Source organism: Patiria miniata, unplaced genomic scaffold (assembly GCF_015706575.1).
Source record: "Patiria miniata isolate m_02_andy unplaced genomic scaffold, ASM1570657v1 HiC_scaffold_6, whole genome shotgun sequence".
NCBI lineage: Eukaryota > Metazoa > Echinodermata > Asteroidea > Valvatida > Asterinidae > Patiria > Patiria miniata.
Window position 1 is genome coordinate 3,243,503 of NW_024037073.1, and position 18,451 is coordinate 3,261,953.

Consider the following 18,451-nt stretch of genomic DNA (forward strand, 5'->3'; position numbering starts at 1 on the left):
CCCAGGGGGTAAACATCTTGAATTGCAGCCATTTTAACCAAACTGTTTATGTTAATGACAGATCATTTTCACACAATATGCACAACAAAAAGCATAACCCCATGAATGTTACCACTACTACTACTACTACTACTACTACTACTAATAACAATAACGGAGTCTTATATAGCGCACGTATCTACCAACAATTAGGTACTCAAGACACTGGTAATTCTGTTTTTTTTTTTAAAGACAGGTTACCCATCTTAACACAAGTTGTCCACTGAACAAATATCCAGCACAAGAAGTTTGAGAATCCTACCTGTCGTGTTTGTCCTGTACAGCAGCCATCTCCTCTCTGACTGGCTCAGAGAGTCTAGGATCATCAAGATCCTCCAGTAGCCTCTGACCAGCTTGCTGTAGTCTCATGAGGTTGGTTTCCCCATCGACAATCTTGGCATTACTCTCCTAAAATCAAATCAGAACAGCAACAATTTAATCAATAAGGAATTTTCTGTCGTTGCTTACTTTATTAACCTTAAACCTCCTGACCTGTCAAAGTGAGAAGCCTTCCCAGTTTAAACTTGACAAAACTCTCAAGGCCAAACTACGCCAGAATGTGTTGCCAACTGCTACAGGAGACTCCAGTGACATTGTTCAACAAAACTAGCTGCTAGTTTCTCAGAATTGGCACTTTCTGTAAAGGTGTTGGAGGTTGTTCAACGAAGCTATGGCCTAATGCAACATGGTCCCAACAGACAGGGTTCCCACAGAAATCTGAAAACTAAATTCCATGACTTTTCAGGACTAAAATTTGACAATTTCCATGACATTTAACGCCATTTTGCAAGGAAAAGTTGTTTGGTATTACAATACTGATGAACTGCTGATGTCAGGCTGACCATTTGTTAGCTTTTGAAAATAAGTTGTAATGAATAATGGCCTCCTCCTCCCCTTACAGCCATCCTTAAAACGGCCCATCAAAAATAAGCCTTACATGCATGATCTTGATTTCCATGACTTTTCCATGACTTTTTTATTTTTCCAATTTTCCATGACTTTTCCATGACTTTTTCAAGGACTTTCCATGATTTTTCCATGACCGTGAGAACCCTGCACAGACTAACTACACATGATGAACTGTGTTGTATTGGTAGGGCTACAGAGTAAAAAGTCCAGTATTTGATGCGTATGCTTCACACTTTTCTGAACTATGGTACCATGCAGTTGCACTGACTAATCATAACAAAGCATTAACGTTTTCCTGACAATATAATATCCCACCTTTGCAGCATCCAGCTTGCCGATCAGGTCTTCGTTTCCGACGCTTGGCGAAACCGACACAGGCAAGCATCTCTCTGCAACTGATATGACCTCCGTGACCTCCTGCAAAGCATGATGGTAATCCTGCCAGCCTGCTGATTGTCTCTTGATCCTCTGGTCATCAGTGGATGCCTGGTCTTGCAGCCTGTCTGCCAAGCCCTCCAGGTCACGAAGCCTTTTCTGGACAGCTGCCTTGCCCGGTTCGTTCCCCTGCTTGTCCAATATTTCAGCTTGCTGTTTCAGGGAATCAAGTTGGTTCTTCGTGGTTTGCATCACTTCGGCTATTTCCTGAAAATCCATAATATCGGGCCAGGGTATAACTTCTAATTAAAAAAAATAAACTAAACAAAAGTTGTTCTGTAATACAAAGCAAAACCTGAAAAATTATAGCTATGAATACAAATAGAGGATACTTTAATTTTTGAACCGAAACTTAAAAAAAAAAAAGGAATTAACTTTATGAGATTAAAGCTACAGTCCATCATTTGCAGCTAACCAACAAGTAACTGACATAATTATTGTTGAAAAACATACTTGGTTGAAAGATAGTACGGGAACTAAACTCCCTGTGAAATTATTCTTTCTGGCATGCTGTCATTTTGAAAAAAAATCAACGAAAAAGGCCTTTCCAACGGTGCATCTGAAGAGAATGCAATTTGAGAAAGCACAAATTACAAATGATGGACTGTACCTTTAATACAGTCTTCAGACAACAAAATATAGTGGATTGAAGTTGGATTTGAATGGCTTAGTACATAGAGCAATGGAATGGAAAAAAAATCCTGCTCTATTAACATTTTTCTGATACCTTTGATAACTTAAATAAGATATGGTAACCAGCAAAGAAAATTAGTCCATTAAACATGCACAAACTTTTCCTCATTTACAATATGTATGAGAGACGTGTGATTTTCAACTAGCAATCAACAAGCATCTTACCTGACTGAGTTGCTCGTTGTCCCTGGCTGCGGCCAAGCTAGTCGGCGACTGGTACGAAGCTCTCTCTCCTAGACCAGTGAGGGCGCTCTTCAGCTCCGCCGCACCGGCCTGGAAGTCCTGCCAGTTGTTGACGCCGTCCTGGAGCTGCTCTTCGACATTCCTGGCTCGGCTGGCCGTGTTGGCTAGCCGGGAGGCAAGATCTCTGAGGTCTGTCTTCAGCTTAGCGGCATCTTCTGGGCTGAGAGATGGCAGGATCTTCTCGGCAATGTCCTGGACCTCGTCCAGTTTGCTCTGGCAGATTGCTTCCTTGGCAAAGAGAAGCTGATTCAGAAGAAAAAAGAAGACGAAGGCTTTAAACATTTTCACAGACAATGCAATTAATAGGATATCAACTGAGGGCGACATATTAAGTTACTCAGATAAGGCTGATCTTAAGCACGAAAGCATTCCAAGCAAAATTCTCTCTTTAGCCACGGTATGAAAATGATCCTAACTTGAAAAAGGGGTAGAAAGTTGTCCATATTTGCTTGACACAAAACAAAGCCATTACAAAACTTATGCTTTTAGCTAAGTGGCCTAAAAGGTTACTATTTAAAATGCAATTTGAAGTACATTAATTGCGCAAATTCAGTCGATTTTTCTCAGCATGAAAATTTGCCCAATAAGTACTTCCTGTTCAGTTGCTACATGAAATTCAATCTATACGGATAACTGCCACTGAGTGGGTAAGAACAGGCACATAAAGTGCTCTGGCAGACCGGTAGAGGGAAACGGCACAATCAATTTTGAACTGTCACATGCAGCATGTGCAATTCTTTTACTATTCTAAAATGCAGGTCACATGTTGACTGAGCACATCAGGTTTTGTTCAGACAAATGTAAGACAAAATCCCATGAACACGGAAAAGTCTTTCTGTTTTTAGTGTTTCATATGCATTAAGAAGTGCGTACTTGGCTTATCATTTTGATGTATCTCACTCAGGTTGAAAGCCTGGGGAATATGGACATTATTTGGACGAAAACATTGACAATGCCAATTGATTACCATAGTGCAAGGTTTAAGGGCTTATAATTACAAGCAGACGTCAGACTCATTCTGTTGGGTTGGGTCGCGTGTGATGAATGGTCCGAATATGCCTGTTCACCCACCTTGTGTTTCTGGAGCTGGTCGTGTCCGTTCTCAAAATCCACTCCATCCTCTTCCTCCAGTAGCTTCTCCTCGGCAGCATCCAGCCACTCCCTGACCGCCTCCTGTCCTCTCTCCAGGTCCTCCCTGAGACTCAACGCCTCCTGAAGCCTGCCAGCCTTCTCCTTGGTGGCGTGGAGGAGCTGGGAGTGTAAGGCATCCATCTTCTCCAAGTCCGCTTGGAGGGTAGCGGGGATGGGCTCTTGGAGCTCGGCATACTTGGCGTTGATGCTGATAATGAGGGCCTGGGCTTGCTGGAGCTGCTTGTCGAGAGGTGGCTGTGAAAGCTGAATCCAAAAAGAAATTGACCCTAGATGAATGTTCTTAATAGTCTAACTTCTGGACTGGTTGCTGGAGAGATCTACTTAAATACTGGGGATTTGCACTGAAGAACATCATACAATATAACGGTGCTACAATGCATATTGCTTTACTGAACATTCAGATAATAACTTACATTTCTTTAGCTTCAGCATTTTATGTACAATTTCAAGATTTTATGTACAAACTAAGATGACATCCCGTTTGGATGGACAGTACATCACAAATATATAATGGCACGTTCATGTCACAGGGCTATGTAAATTTTCTTTGCTATAACAGTAGAATGTTGCTTTATTAAACACAACAAGGTCCAGAAAAGACTGTTGGGTAGAGCTGTCATTGTTACCGGTAGTTTTGGGCCACCGATTCTTAGTAAAATTGTACATACTTTGGGAAACAAAGGGGATTTCCATTATAGCCAAAGTTTGATATACTGGTTTCAAATAAGCATCGACATGGAGAGCCTCAGTGCTTTCTTTTGTAGTGAGGATTATAAATAAATAAATGGCATATAGTTGCCAAACACTTAAAATTAATCTAAGGACTCTGTGCACAAGTATCCCCTCGATGGTTACAAAGATAGAGTTTGGAGAGACTATTGGAGGAACTCTTTGCATGCATTTAGGCTGTATACCTGGATTGTGGACATTCAGGATAAAATTATTTCTTTGTGCTTCCCGCAGTAAACGCATGATTCAGTGCATACATGCAATGTGTGCCTCCCACTGGAGCTCTCATTTGTGGTCACTAAGTGCTATCCACTGCTCATGAACAGAGTCCATTCTGAACTGACCTCATGCTTGTTAAGTTCTTCCTCCACGCTCTCTACTGGCAAGCCAATGGGACTCGTCTCTCTCATCTCCCTATCAGCCTCTTTTAGTCGTGCCAAACACCCATCAACCTCCTTCCCTAAATCCTCCTTGTCGCTTCTCATCTGTTCCAAGACCAGCTGGTTCTCCTTCAGGCTGTCGACGGTGGCCTTAAGGTCCTGTTTGAGCTTGAGGTTGGTGGCGGTGACGACGGGGTGGTCAGTCTTGTCAGCAGTTTGGATGATGTCTTGGGCTTGAGAGTCCAGAGTCGTCAGGGTGGGTAGCTGTTTGTCAAGTTTTACTAATAGGGCCTAGGAAAAATCATGGTACGAACGATTATAAAAAAAAATTTCCCGCATCTTCTTGTGTTTTTTTTCAATAAACAAATTACCTATTCTTAATATTTTCTTCAAGGCATCATCAAAGTGACAGATGTTTCTGACTCACTCCGAAAAATTAATTATTCAAATTCCTTTTAGCAAAGGCCTTTCTGAATTCTGCGTAACTCTTTTCATTTGTCTCTTTCTAAAAGTAAGAGTTCCTTTCTAGTTTATTAGAACACTAATGACAACAGTTTTGCATTTTCAGAAAGCTTAAGGTCTTGTTTTGCTGAATGAAATGGTACTAAAATCTCACAATTTGTTTTTTGGAACTTTACTCTCACTTTGTGAAAACAGATCACACTTTAAAAAAAGGTTATGAGAAAAGAATCGGACTTCTGACCTCAACAAGACCAAAATGAGACTGATACTTAGAAAGCCAAAATGTCTGAAAATTTCTTTGATTTGGGACAAATTGTCCGGGATTTGCACAATGGCTTTATTTCAGACAAGCCAATGAAAGGGCGATAATGTGCAAATTTCAGACACAACATTTTAACCCAAGCAATTTTAGTCAGGGGGGGGGGGGACAGTTGAACAACTGATATTTGTAACAAATTCATAAAACTTTTCTGTCAGCAGATGGTTTGAGGGTTGCTGAGGGCCCCAGAGCAACATAGGGTCTATGGTGTACATGTGTATGTTGGTATTTGCCTAAAGGAACACCTTAAAATACCCATTTCAAAACAAACTTTTATAGGTGAAAACACCTCTACTGTAAAACCTCAGCAGTTCCAGATTTCAAAAGGGATTTTTTTTTTTTAATCCTGAAATCAGGACAAAAATTAACAAAAAATCATGAAATCAGGGAAAATTCCTTACAAAAAAAACCCCTGGAATCAGGAAAAGTCCTGACAAATCTCACAACTGAGCACACCAGGGATTTCAAAGGGAATTATTGAACAAAAGAAATGCCTCAATAGATAGACATTAAGCCTTTGGCTCAGCACTTGGATACATACCTGACATTTCTCCAGTTTCTCCTCGGTCACCATCCCCGGTTCTTGCAGGGCTGGCATCTCGCTGGCACACTGCTCCAGGCAATCCTGTAGATCCTTGACGTTATCAGCATAAGCCTCCCTGACCTGTACTGCTTCCTCCGTCGCCGAGCATCTCGACGAGGTCCGGTTGAGTAAGTCCTCATAGATCTTGTCCAATCGGGAGACGTCGTCTGTGTGTTCCACCTGGCCATTGGTTGCCATGGCAGCATGGTTGTCGTGGAGATTGTCCATCTTGGGCTGCTGGTTCAAGACTTTGGCTTGGATGTCCTGGAAACGAGATCATTTGATGTCTCAATTATACTTAAATGAGTAAGTTTATAAAGTTGGGGTCCACTTTTTTTCCAAACCCTCTTACATCTGACATCTAGGATTTTATAATTCTGATGCCTTCCTTAATAAATTTGTCCTCCAAGAGTGATTCTGAATAGTAAAATACCTACCTAACAAATGAAAAAAAAAATCATCGTCAATTTTTGTTACATTATCGATTAGGACCGATAATGCAAAAACAATTGACTGATAGTGTAGTAACATTTACTACACTATCGGTCAATTTTGTGTTACATTATCAGTTAGTGATACAGTATTGGTCAATTTATGTGACATTATCGGTTGGTCATACATTATCCGTTGGTTATTACATAATCAGTTGTAACAAAGGACAAAGGAACAAAGTCTACAGTTACAATCTTTCAAACTAATTTTATCTAAATCAATGAAATTAATATATTTACAGATAACCACTAATTTAACAAGGTAAAACTACCCATTCCCAGATCTATCTTCTTCAAAATGTTCAAATTTCTACCAACTCTGAGATTAACAAACTCTGTGTTTGATACTACAACTAACCTTGGCCTTCTGTAGCTGGTCTGTGGCCCGTTCAACATCCTGACTGATTGGATCCTCCAGAAGTTTAGTCAGGGTCTGCAGGTCTGCCAGCTCAGTGTCTTGATCTGCAAGCTGTGCCTCGTAAGCCTCCCGCTGTTGGATGGAGTCTGCAAGGTGGTACTGCTTAGCGGATGATTTGGTGCTCACTCTACAGTCACAGTAACAAAATGTGTTTTTAAAGCAAATTTTCAAACTTAAAGTGAGAGGCTTTTTCAAAATGAATTATCGGTTATCTAAAAAAACCACAAATATTATCAACCGTAAAAAGGCAAACAAATTGTGTATAAGAAAGACAGTATGCAATTCACACTCTATAAGCATTCTCCATGATAACTCTTCTTCTAAACAATTTACAGCTGTGTAGAGATAGTTTGTGACAAATTATTTTTTTTCTTCATATGTTAGTCTCGAACCCAACCCAACCCAACCCAACCCAACCCAACCCAACCCAACCCAACCCAACCCAACCCAACCCAGCTGAGTTTGCTCATATTGGAAAACAAGTTAAAAGATATTATTGATATTCAGCGGACAAGCAATGTAAATTTCAAAATACCCTAAAACTGCCACAAATTTTGTGTACAAGATCGTATTCTAGATGGAGATCTCAATATCCAAAAATCTCTTATCATGAACTAGAATGTAGGGAGGGTACATGTAGGTAACGTAACACAAATTGAACACCATTTGAAAGTGATTTGTAAAAAGTACAATTTTGGTCATAACTGGCCCCTAATCCTGATATTTTGTTGAATGAGTAAGCTTGTATATAGACCATGTGTCCTGTGACGTCATGCTGACAGGCAACCACCAGGCAATCCATTTAAGCATTGTTTTCATGCTATGTGGCCCACATTAAACAATATACCGAGGGGCGTGTCAACACTTTTAAACCATTCATATTTCAAGAGATACACATGCAGTACAGAACAGTTTGCTGAAAGTTGGCCACATGTGACCACAACATCCAATTTTGTAAACAAATGTCACATAGTCTATAGTCCAGAGACAATGATGTTACTTTTTTGTTCATGCATAATGTGCTGTCTTATTGGTGCAAGGTGGGGACGAGGGGCATTCATCAATTAACCAAATTTCAAACATCAAATACATGTAATACATGTCAGGGATAATAATAATGTGTTATTATCAGGCATGCAACTGGAAAGTTTGAAAGAACAAGGATGTTCCAAACCACACAAGACTTTGTGGAGTGTTTTTCAATTTGTAATGGCATTCATGAGAAGTAAAAAACTAGGAAATCAGTAGATTCAAGGAAAAGTTGCATGCCTGATTTATAAAGCGCACATTTCCAGAATTATTGGTGCTCAGGATAAAGTGTCTTATGGAAGGACAAACGCACCATAATCCCAGGCTGGCCTTGAACCCACAATGAGGGGTATGCCAAGTAAATATTACCAGGACTTGATGTTCCAAGTGTGTCATGAAAGGTTACTTACTCTTCGCACTTTTCTCGCAGGGACTGCAGCTGTTCCTCCATGATGATCTTATCGTTGGGATCTAACTCAGGTAAGATGTCGGAGGCTTGAGCACACAGGGAATCCACAAGGTTCTTGTAGGTGTTGGAATCATCACAGATGTCCTACAAAAAACAATCACAAACACAATGATTATGGTGGTATGCCTGACCCAATGTAAAGCATAGTCAGTTTACAAGTGCAGTACTCACTCCAACACATTTAAAAAAAACTCTGGCGTTGCAGTTTGACTAAATGGGAATTGTTAGGGTTAACTCATTTATGTTCCTGTATAATCATTTAAAGTAATCAACATGAATGTGATCCTGATTTATTCACTTCAATGTGTCCTCACCTGAAACTGCTCTCGCTGCTGTTTCATGTCCTCAAGAGGACACTGTAGGATGATGGGAGTGAAAGCGACGGGTTCACCGGCACTCAGCCAACTTTCGATCTTTGCGACGTCTGTCTCAAATCGCTTTGTCCTGGCAAGATGTTTGCCAAGTAGGTCCAGACGGTCAGTCGTCGTGTCCTGTAAAGTGCTGTAGCGCCGCTGCAAATCTGCAAGGAAAACAATTATTTGTTTGAAATTTTTTTATTTGGACAGGGTTTAAATGAATTATGTTCAAAACGAACTACGCTTTAAGAAAAACGAATAACAGACCCGGTTCAAAGATACATTTCATAGTAGATATCACAGCTGTAATTGAGTCAGTCACAAGCCACCACAAGTCATCACAAGTCAATCACAAGTCCTCCAGGCTCTAGTCAACTCGCAAGTTATTTAAATGAACTAAGCATCCCTTTGTCATTGTTCATCTCACGTTACTTCTGACCGAACTTGTGATTGACTTGCGATTGACTTTCGATGGACTTGTGATTGACTTGCGATTGACTTTCAATGGACTTGCGAATGACTTTCAATGGACTTGTGATTGACTTGTGATTGACCTGTGATTGACTTGCGATTGACTTGTGATTGACTTGCAATTGACTTGCGATTGACTTGCGATTGACTTGCAATGGACTTTTGATTGACTTGAAATTGACTTGTGATTGACTCGATTTCAACTCTGGTAGATATTTAGCATAAGTTAAGATAGATAAATCTCACAGTAGATATTTAGCATGGCTTATGATGGCAACTGGCATCCAATGAAATAAAAAGTATCTCCCCTAAATGTTATAACCAACCATCAAAGTATTAAGAAAGGTTTCGTCTCTGAATCTTAGAGAAAAAAAACAATGTTGAGAACTTGTTCCATTACTATGTCACAATTTAACAGTATGTAATAAATTTCTTGCATAAAAATGTTTCGGTCCGCTTCATTAAAAAGAAACATATCTTCTGTTCAGGTCAACAACGACGATGAGCCCATGCTATGAACCTATGATAGTGGGACTGGAGTTTCATGAGGTTTTACCCACCGTTTATCTGTGAGTGGAGTTGATTTCTTTGCTCTTCAGTGCAGCGAGGGAACAGTGCTTGTCCCTTGGACACGACCTGCTGCAAGTGTGGATGCTGTGTTTTCAGCTGCTCTTGCTCAGACTAGAACAACACAAGAAGACAAAATTGAACTTGTTAATGGTTTTTCTAATATTATCATTGCTCTTTTAATTCTAACAGTCAAAACATGAGCTTTAAGGCCGGTTCACACTTGGCATGAAAGCGAACGTGAATTTGTGATGTCAGGACAAGTTTTCGTGCTGCGAATTCGCAAAAGTTGAACACATTGCAACTTCGGCGATTTTCGCAGCAAATGCTTCCCGATGTCAAATTTGCATCGCATTCGCATCAAGTATGAACCGGCTTTACCCAGGCAGAGTGGTTGATGCGGTGGTGCTTTCCTCACCACTGTGACCAACGTTTGAATTCAACTTGGTACACCCTGGGTATTGGTTTAGTCACTCCATAACTGATTGTGTGGATTTTCTCTCAGAATAAATACCCTCTGGGGTTTTCTTTGCATGCATATAACTTGTCTTTCTTTATAAGCTTACCTCACACGTCTTCACAATTTTCTCTGAAGAAATGTATTAAAATGTAATTTATGAGTCCTAGGATTGATTACATAACATAATTAAATGAAAATGAAAACTAACCATGAGCTCTAAAACTTCACCAAGATTAAGATTTTTAATATTAACCTGAAAAAGATATTTAACTTGAAGATCATTCCTTCTGATTTGTCAGATTTTCTAGAACACTCTCACACAGGCATATTAGAAAAAATCTCAGGAAAAAAATTAAGTTGCAAAATGTTGGGGAAATGCAATAAAGTTGAACTTTCCATTTGTGTTTTGAGAGAGTTTTGTTCACAGGGATGTGATTGGTCTGTGACAAAAAAACCTGAACATTTTATGCATGAAGTGCAAACTCCGTCGAGCGCGAAGCGCGAAGCCATTACGGCGTGGGGTCCGGGGAAAATTTTTGATTTTAGATGCTCTGTGGTGCAATCTGAGGCAATTACTGGGCACTTTCCTCTGAAATTCTGAAGCAGAATTTGTTTTTCATTTTATGAAGAATTTTCCTTTATTTGTTTAAATGTACTCTTGTTCTAATAAAGTTTTTTCTGTACTCAAAGTTGAGAACCATGCTGTTCTCCCCAGAATTTTTTCAACCCTGTAGGGGAATTTTTGTTGTGTTACAACAACCTGCGAAGCCACGGCGTGGGTTCGGGGCCCGCTTAAGGGCCCCGAAAAATTTTGAACTTTAGAAGCTTTCTGGTGCATTTTAGAGCATTTCAGAGGAGATCTTGTAATATTTTTGTAAAAAAAAAATCAAAATTGTAAACTTAAATCACTTCTGCTTCCGATAACACGCCTTTCAAAATAGTGTCGGTAGTATTGTTGGAAAAAAATATTTCACCATTTCTATATTTGTAGTAAAGCAAGGAATCGTTTATATTTCATGTATTTTGTGCCTGGATTATTCTCATTTGCGCCACAAAAATTATCAAGACTAGCCATCAAAAGTGATTAATACTTGCCTCACCTAATTAAAAATCTATATATTTGAGGTGGGTCATTCCACAATTATGCTTAACGTACATGTACATCACGGCCGCTAGCGCCGCAAACATTCAGTCTGGCCGGCCGAACATCGCGCCGTACACACGGCCGGCCCGGCGCAGTATAGTGTGCATTGCTGCACTGTGTACGGCCGGCGGCCCGTCCAAAGTGGCCGAAAATTCTGCAGGACTGCAGAAACACGTTACGATGTTTCTCCACAGGTTCGAGTTTTGTAATCTCGTCATTTCAATGGAAAATACATACACAGAAAATGAAGATCACGTTCTGTGAATTAATTTGCAGAAATCCTCTTTTTCCATCGATGGTTGTTTGGTATATTTACTATTTTTACGATCCAACTTCGGCCGATTATACGCACGGAAAACGAACCTGTGAGTACTTGCAGTAGTCACTGGTTCCGGTCCTTCATCATAGCATTGATTCTGTTAGCACGCGAAGGGTACCAGTGTACCATGCTGCACTTGTCTGCACACCTGACAAGCGCAACACGTGCATCTCGAGTACCGACACAGGAACTAGACCTACATAATCACAACCTCGGCCCCGAGCGAAAAATCATAATCGCACTAATGGCAACGCATGGTCTTCAACTTCGTTCTCACATTGGGTGTCCAATATGTGCGTGCGGCATACATATCAATCAACGAAGTTTATGTCCGTAAGTAAATTTCGGATATTTCGGCAAGCAAAACTCATTATGAATAATTAATTAGCACATTCTACCCCCCTATTTTCTCAACGGATTCACACGATTCACGTTGGTGGACTTTTGAGGCCCAAAAACCGGAGAAATCACATCCCTGTGTTCACATATTGGATCATTTCAATGTGTTGATTTGAAAACTTTAAATTTCACCTTAGATTGTAAACTAACACTCTGACTATTAACCCACCTTTGCTTCAAAGACCTGTTGCACCACGGCCGACACCTGTAGTCCAGGGCACTCCTTGTGTAGAATCAATGGTTCCTTCTCCTGAATCCAGTCTGCAGATGCCTGGAACTGCTGCCAGAATTCCTGTCAAGTACAGTACCGTACATTAAACCATTTTGTGGCATTTCAATTAATGGCAATCGATGCAAATGTTAGATTTTACTTTTTACCGATGTTCAAACACCCTAATTTTGAAGTAGAAAAAGAACACAACTGGCCAAAAGAAGATACTTTTCTTAATTTGAAAGAGCTTTAAAGATAAACAGCATACCCTTCTTTCCACGACGCAAGTCTGTAGGATCTTTTGCCTCTCTGACGCTCTATGTTCCAGTGATTCAATGTGAGTGCCAATCTGCTGTATGTGATTCTGTACTGTCTCCCGCTCCCTGTGGCTCAGTCCCTGGCAGAGTTTGTCTGCCTGGCTGCTGATCAGCAGGAAGACAGCCTTCTTGCTGGCAATGTCTGAACAGATGGCCTGAAAAAAGGAGAACATTATGAACTCATTCAAACATTCAGGGTTCCCTTTCCAGGACAAAATTAGAGCTATTACTCATTCCTAAGCTGTTTTGGCATCTTAGAAGCCTATTGCTCCGGAGGCTCTAGCCATGAAATGCTAAATTCAGACGTAGCCATACCTGGTTAGCATCCAGCATCTCCTGAGCCTCCACCACTCCAGGCCCCACCATCTCACCCACGGCAATCGACTCCTCTGTTCCCTTCAACCAAGTCCTGGATTCCTTGGCTTTGTCCATGAAGGCGTTGTAGTCTGTCAGGGTTTGCTGGAGTGTGTGGGTGCCTGTGCGAGCTCGCTCTCCTAGACTGACCCATCTTTCTGTGCTCTCACTAGAAACAGGAACATTAGTCGTCAGAAAAAGTTCGCTCACTGCTTGATAAAGTTTTTGGATTGAAAATCATTTTAACCTTACAGATGCTGTAGAGTGGCTCTGGTACAATGGTTACAGTGTCTAACTCATGTGGGACTGGTACGTGGGTTTTGAACCTGGACATGGGAGCACGGTGCTTGTGTTCTTGGGCAAGCCATTTTACTACAATTGCCTCTCTCCACCCAGGTACATTTACCTGTGAGTCACCTGGGCATAGTTTTAATTCTGCCTTTAAAGCAAATTAATTCTGTATTTCAAACTTGAACACGCACAATTAAACTTATTTTCACTGAAGACCAACTTGCTCACTTGTAAAAGCCTCAGACACACTTTGTGGAGTTTCTTACCTGAAGAATTCTTGAACTGCGTTTCTCTCCTTGGGGCTGGTGGATCCTGAGACTCGTCTCGTGGATTCCCTCAAGGCATCAAGTTCAGTCCTCTCAGCCAATAAAGATGCAGTTCTCTGGAAGAAAAAACAACAAAAATATTCATCAAAATATTTTTAATTAGTATATCACAGAAACCCTTTATTATGGCAACATCCCATTCTTAGGTCTTGACACACAGCCTCATCTTCACCTTGGGCTTAGAAAACATAATCAGACGTTACCTCACTCTGCCCAATGATGTCTTTTCTTCATTGCATTCGGGGCATGTGATGCAGAATAAATTGCAACCAAAAACATACAAGTCTTTGCCTCAGGTTGGTCATCAGTATGTGTACAAAGTCACACACTGACAAACAAATGTGCTGGATCAAGATAAATGAGTCGTTTGTCTGGAATTTTTATTTGGAGATACAGGCCAAAATAGGGCCACTTCATCACATCACTTCATCACATCTCTTGGTGCTCCGACCATCATTTTTGAACTAAAGATGGTATGGGCATGCAGTTTTCACAGCAATTATGCTGAGATTGTGCTCTTTTTAAATCTGTAAAAAAAAAATTGACCATGATGCTTGATCGCATCACAAATGACATGAGTGCTTGCATGTCATCAAGATTCATCACAAAAAATATATTTTTGTCTCGAAATATCACAAGTCAGTGAACACAGTTACAGACATGCAACTTGGGAGTTAAAAAAGAAGGTAATTCTAAGATGCACTAGACTTTCTACAGTTTTTCAATTTTTAATAGCACACATTGGAAATCAAAAACAAGAGAATCAGCTGATCCCACAAAAAGGTACATGCCCCTTCCTTTTACAAATTATCTGCCACTAACCCAAGTTTAGTTCCTATCAAAAATGGTTGTCATCCTTTTTATAAAGAGATACAATCAAAATTAGCATTTTAAGAGACAAGATCTATATTTTTAAAATCAAAATCAGCATGTAACTGATGGTACACAAGCTTCTGTAAATTTGGAGGGAAGAGTAATTAATTACAAGGTGAAAAAATGCCAACGATAACTTGCACACATATCACACAAATTTGCATTTCAAATTTTAACCTAACCCTTCTCTTCTGCTTGTTGTCAAGTTTGGAGAAGCCCAGATGGGGGATGGTTCCTGTTGGAGATGTTGGAGAGCTCTCTGCCGCACCCATGATTGCCACAGTTATCTTGTACGTCAGTCGGAAAGAGAAAACTGCCTTACGAAGCTTCTAACTCTCTCAAATAATTCCTTTGGTTGATAAAGTGGCATCGTGGATATTGAAACCGAAACCAATGTCGACAAGAGGAATGTGAGTTCAAGAACTTGTAACTCTCTGAAACAGTTTTATTACTTGATGAAGAAGTCTTCTATGCAGATTGCATCGATAGCTGAAAACAACCTACTGGATACTGGACTTTGCAACATATTGGCCTAAAGTTCAACAATTTAGCAGGTGCATGGCTGTTGTTGTGGACTCAGAAACAACTCAACGGCTTGTGACATCTGGTTGAAAGTTACATTGCTTGTTGACTTTGGGTAGATGATAACAAAATGGCAACAATGGGTGGAAATGTCTCATACAGAAGCTGTGAGTTACTTCTTAGACCGGAACTCATCACTGTGCATCCTGATCTTATACCTCTTTTTGTCCTTGAAGTTTGTCTACAGGGCATCACTGTCAGCATACATGTGTCATGAACACATTTGGTAGGTACATGTATATCTCACTACTTGACGTTGATCAATAACTTAGGTGGCATAATCCCTGTAGCTATGACGAGTGCATGATATCTCCTCTGAAGCGACTCCCTCATAAGATTTCCCGACTCAAACTTGTTAATTTATCCAGCTGTAGCCTTTCTTCACTGTGAAACATGATGCTGAATGATCCTAGCAGACAGTTGGTCAAAGATTACAACGAGGAGGTGGGTAACTCCAAACTATGACAGCCGGGACAAATTGTAAACAAAATTTTCCCTCCACGAGACCAATCCCGCGCCATCAGCTATATGCAAATGTTGATTGCTATAAGCCACTTTGTAAAGCCGGTCTCTCAAGTAAGCCAATAAGAAGAGTTTGTTTGACAAGCGAGGCACACTGCAGTGGCTGACCTAACCATGGCTCATGTCTGTCTTCTAGAGTGGGCAGTCAATACAAATCTAAATATTGATCCAACTGCTACCGATGAAAAGTTAAATGTGTAGGATCAATGCAATAAGGAATGCATGTAAACCCATGGAGGGAAGAAAAGATTATTGATTAAGTTGTAACAGTTATACACAAAGAGGCTTTTGAAACAGACTCTACTGAATAACATTTAGTTCTTCTGTTGTTGGTTAGCAAATTGATGTCCGAGTACTGAGAAGTGCTTAAAGGGGCTCTCTCTTCTGTTTCTATAATTGTGACAACAGTAACATTAAATGTGTGGCTGCAGTCAGTTTCATTTCTTCATTTTCTCCAATTTATTTCTGAGGACAAGTGATAGTACTGGTGTTGGTATCACAAGACTGTGTTTTATGGCTCCTTTATAAGACAGCTTATCCTTTTAAGTTACACAAAGTGCAGCAACATGGATGATACATGTAAAATAAAAAGATGTGATGTTTACTTTTCACAAAAACTTGTAACTGCAATGATTTTTCAGTGGTGTATCAAGGATACATAGGGGATTTGGAATTTGCATCAAAGAGATGTAAAGTATTTTATTAATAAACACAGCCCAACTTGGCTGCAGTATCTGACTCCTTAATATAAATAGAACCAGCCAGCCAACCCTGACAAGCTCGGGGCGAGTGGTAAGACATCTGAACTAGAAAACAGGAGGTCTTTGGTTCGAGTCCCACAAGAGCAATCTGTGAATGTTTTCTCACAAGTCCTCAGACAAAATTTTTTACAGTATAGAGTGTTTATTTTAAAAAAAAATGCGTTGGTGGAGGACAAAACCTATTATTTATACTGAGGTTATGTCAAATACTGGCTGTATGCATACTGTGTGTAAGGTATAGTCAAGAGAAATGTGCTACAGTAGTTAGGAATAGCACTAGTTGTAAAACAACTAAGGTATTACCGGCAATACATGTATACTGTGTCCTTCTCTCAAGATGTTTATTTTCATAAAGATGCTTTTTTTCTTATCATGAAAAAAATTCTCAACATTCATTCAAGAAAATGCCCAATGTGAATCAATGCATGTTCTCTAGTGACAATCAATACTCTGGTCTCAGGACTGCATTACAAGGCTCTCTCTTTAGTAAAAAGTTGTTGTTTCTTTATGTTGTGTAGTCAATGATCTGAGGTTTAATCAATGGCCTCCATACATGGAGCATTGAGGGTGCTATATGTAACCTTCCCACGAAAGCCCTGTCAGGTCAAATGAAGGTACCGATGTCAAGATGCAATGTGTAAAAAACAAAAAACAAAAAAACAAACAGAAAATAACACAGACATGCCCTCACAAAGATTCGTCACACATTTTCAGTAGTGGACGGCCAACATATATGCATAACCTTGGACAAAGACTGATTTGGGTTTTATTTCCCTAATGCAGCTGGTTCCTGGCATGCGTGGTTAAGCCACCTCGGAGGTAGAGGTTACTATCAACAAGATGAATCAAATCTAGTCTTGAGAACTTTGGCAATGCTACCCAGGAATTTCCTAGCATAACTCAAGCATACTGTACAGCTGGGGGCAGGCTGACGTCATCCGATGAAAACATCTATATATTTGCACACTAGTTTTCATCAGTTGTTATGTGTTACCGTTCAGCACTCCAGACTCAAGAACCACTGAGTTTCAAAAACATAGGTCTGGGAGCTAGATAAGCCAATGTAAAAAAAACTCTGGATGTCCGCGCCCACCTATTCAAGCTAATGCACACGTCTAAAAAGTCAAATACAGTCTCGGACCATGACTACACCAAATGCACTGAATGCATATAAGAAAGAAAACTAAAAGTATCATATTCAACTATTATTAAAAAAAAGGACTTTTAGAATCCTAGGATCAGCAAAGTATCTAACAATTTTGAGATTTTCAGTGTCTTGGGAAAGTCATGCATATTGTCCTCATGTCATCAATGCTGTAAATGAAGTGTGCCATGTCCTTATGTTAATGACGTCTTTCGTTTTTCTCACAGGGTCACACACATGACTACTGATAAAATGTATACAACGTTAAATTTGTAACCAAAATACTGCAATGTAACTTGGAATTATATGCTGTGCATTGTGTTAACAAAATCATGCACTTTGTTCACGTGGCATCAATGATGTAAATGAAGTGTGCAAAGATGGTTACACATGACAGTTATTGAGAAAAATGTACACAACCATTAACTTGTTACTGATGTCATAAAATTGTCAAAGTTTGGTGCAATTTCTTCAAAAGAATTTTAAGATGGAAAAACCAACCTGGTATTTGTCCAGCTTCTCCTGCGTGGCCATGAAGTCATCTTTCTCCATCTCGTCCATGTCTTTCACCGCCTCATTCAAGACCTCCTCCACCGCTGTCCTTGCCTCCTTGTAACTCTTGGCATCCTCCAGCTCTGTCTGACGAGCATCTGTCAGCTGCTCTACTAGGTTAGCCAGGGTCTTGATGTCCTGGTCTAGAGAGTCCAGGTCTGGGTCGGGTCGGTGGCAGAGGTGGGATCGCTCGGCTTGGATCTCGGAGAGCTCTGCCTGCTTGGATTTGACCTCTTCAAGAAAGTCCTGTAGGAGTAACATGAGTTCAGATCTAAGACCTAGGGTTGTCACATGGGTTGTTATGCCTTATCTCCATGTGAGGGCTTTTCTCTGAGCAAAATAACTCATGAGGAACATTGGTTGACGTAATTTATGCCTGCACACTGAAAGCACTAAAAGCAAAGTGTGAACGTCTCAGGTCAAAAAGTGCTCTAAATGTTATTATGATAAC

The 18,451-nt window shown here is 40.2% G+C and overlaps 1 protein-coding gene across 4 annotated transcripts in view; it reads right to left on the bottom strand.

The window, feature by feature from the left end:
- Window positions 1–18,451, bottom strand: part of LOC119742504 (nesprin-1-like) — a 119,761-nt gene that overhangs the window by 100,797 nt on the left and 513 nt on the right. For 3 of the 4 annotated variants that reach the window (XM_038218449.1, XM_038218450.1, XM_038218448.1), the window contains exons 2-16: window positions 17,950–18,246; window positions 13,507–13,622; window positions 12,911–13,118; window positions 12,547–12,750; window positions 12,237–12,359; window positions 9,739–9,859; window positions 8,666–8,871; window positions 8,293–8,435; window positions 6,794–6,980; window positions 5,903–6,208; window positions 4,545–4,871; window positions 3,391–3,714; window positions 2,242–2,562; window positions 1,264–1,590; window positions 302–447 (exon numbers count right to left, since the gene is read on the bottom strand). In XM_038218449.1, the coding sequence (XP_038074377.1) occupies window positions 302–447; window positions 1,264–1,590; window positions 2,242–2,562; window positions 3,391–3,714; window positions 4,545–4,871; window positions 5,903–6,208; window positions 6,794–6,980; window positions 8,293–8,435; window positions 8,666–8,871; window positions 9,739–9,859; window positions 12,237–12,359; window positions 12,547–12,750; window positions 12,911–13,118; window positions 13,507–13,622; window positions 17,950–18,246 (3,356 nt within the window). Of the gene's footprint in view, window positions 1–301; window positions 448–1,263; window positions 1,591–2,241; window positions 2,563–3,390; window positions 3,715–4,544; window positions 4,872–5,902; window positions 6,209–6,793; window positions 6,981–8,292; window positions 8,436–8,665; window positions 8,872–9,738; window positions 9,860–12,236; window positions 12,360–12,546; window positions 12,751–12,910; window positions 13,119–13,506; window positions 13,623–14,621; window positions 14,804–17,949; window positions 18,247–18,451 lie in introns of those variants that run through there. The other variant, XM_038218451.1, reaches the window with a different exon arrangement.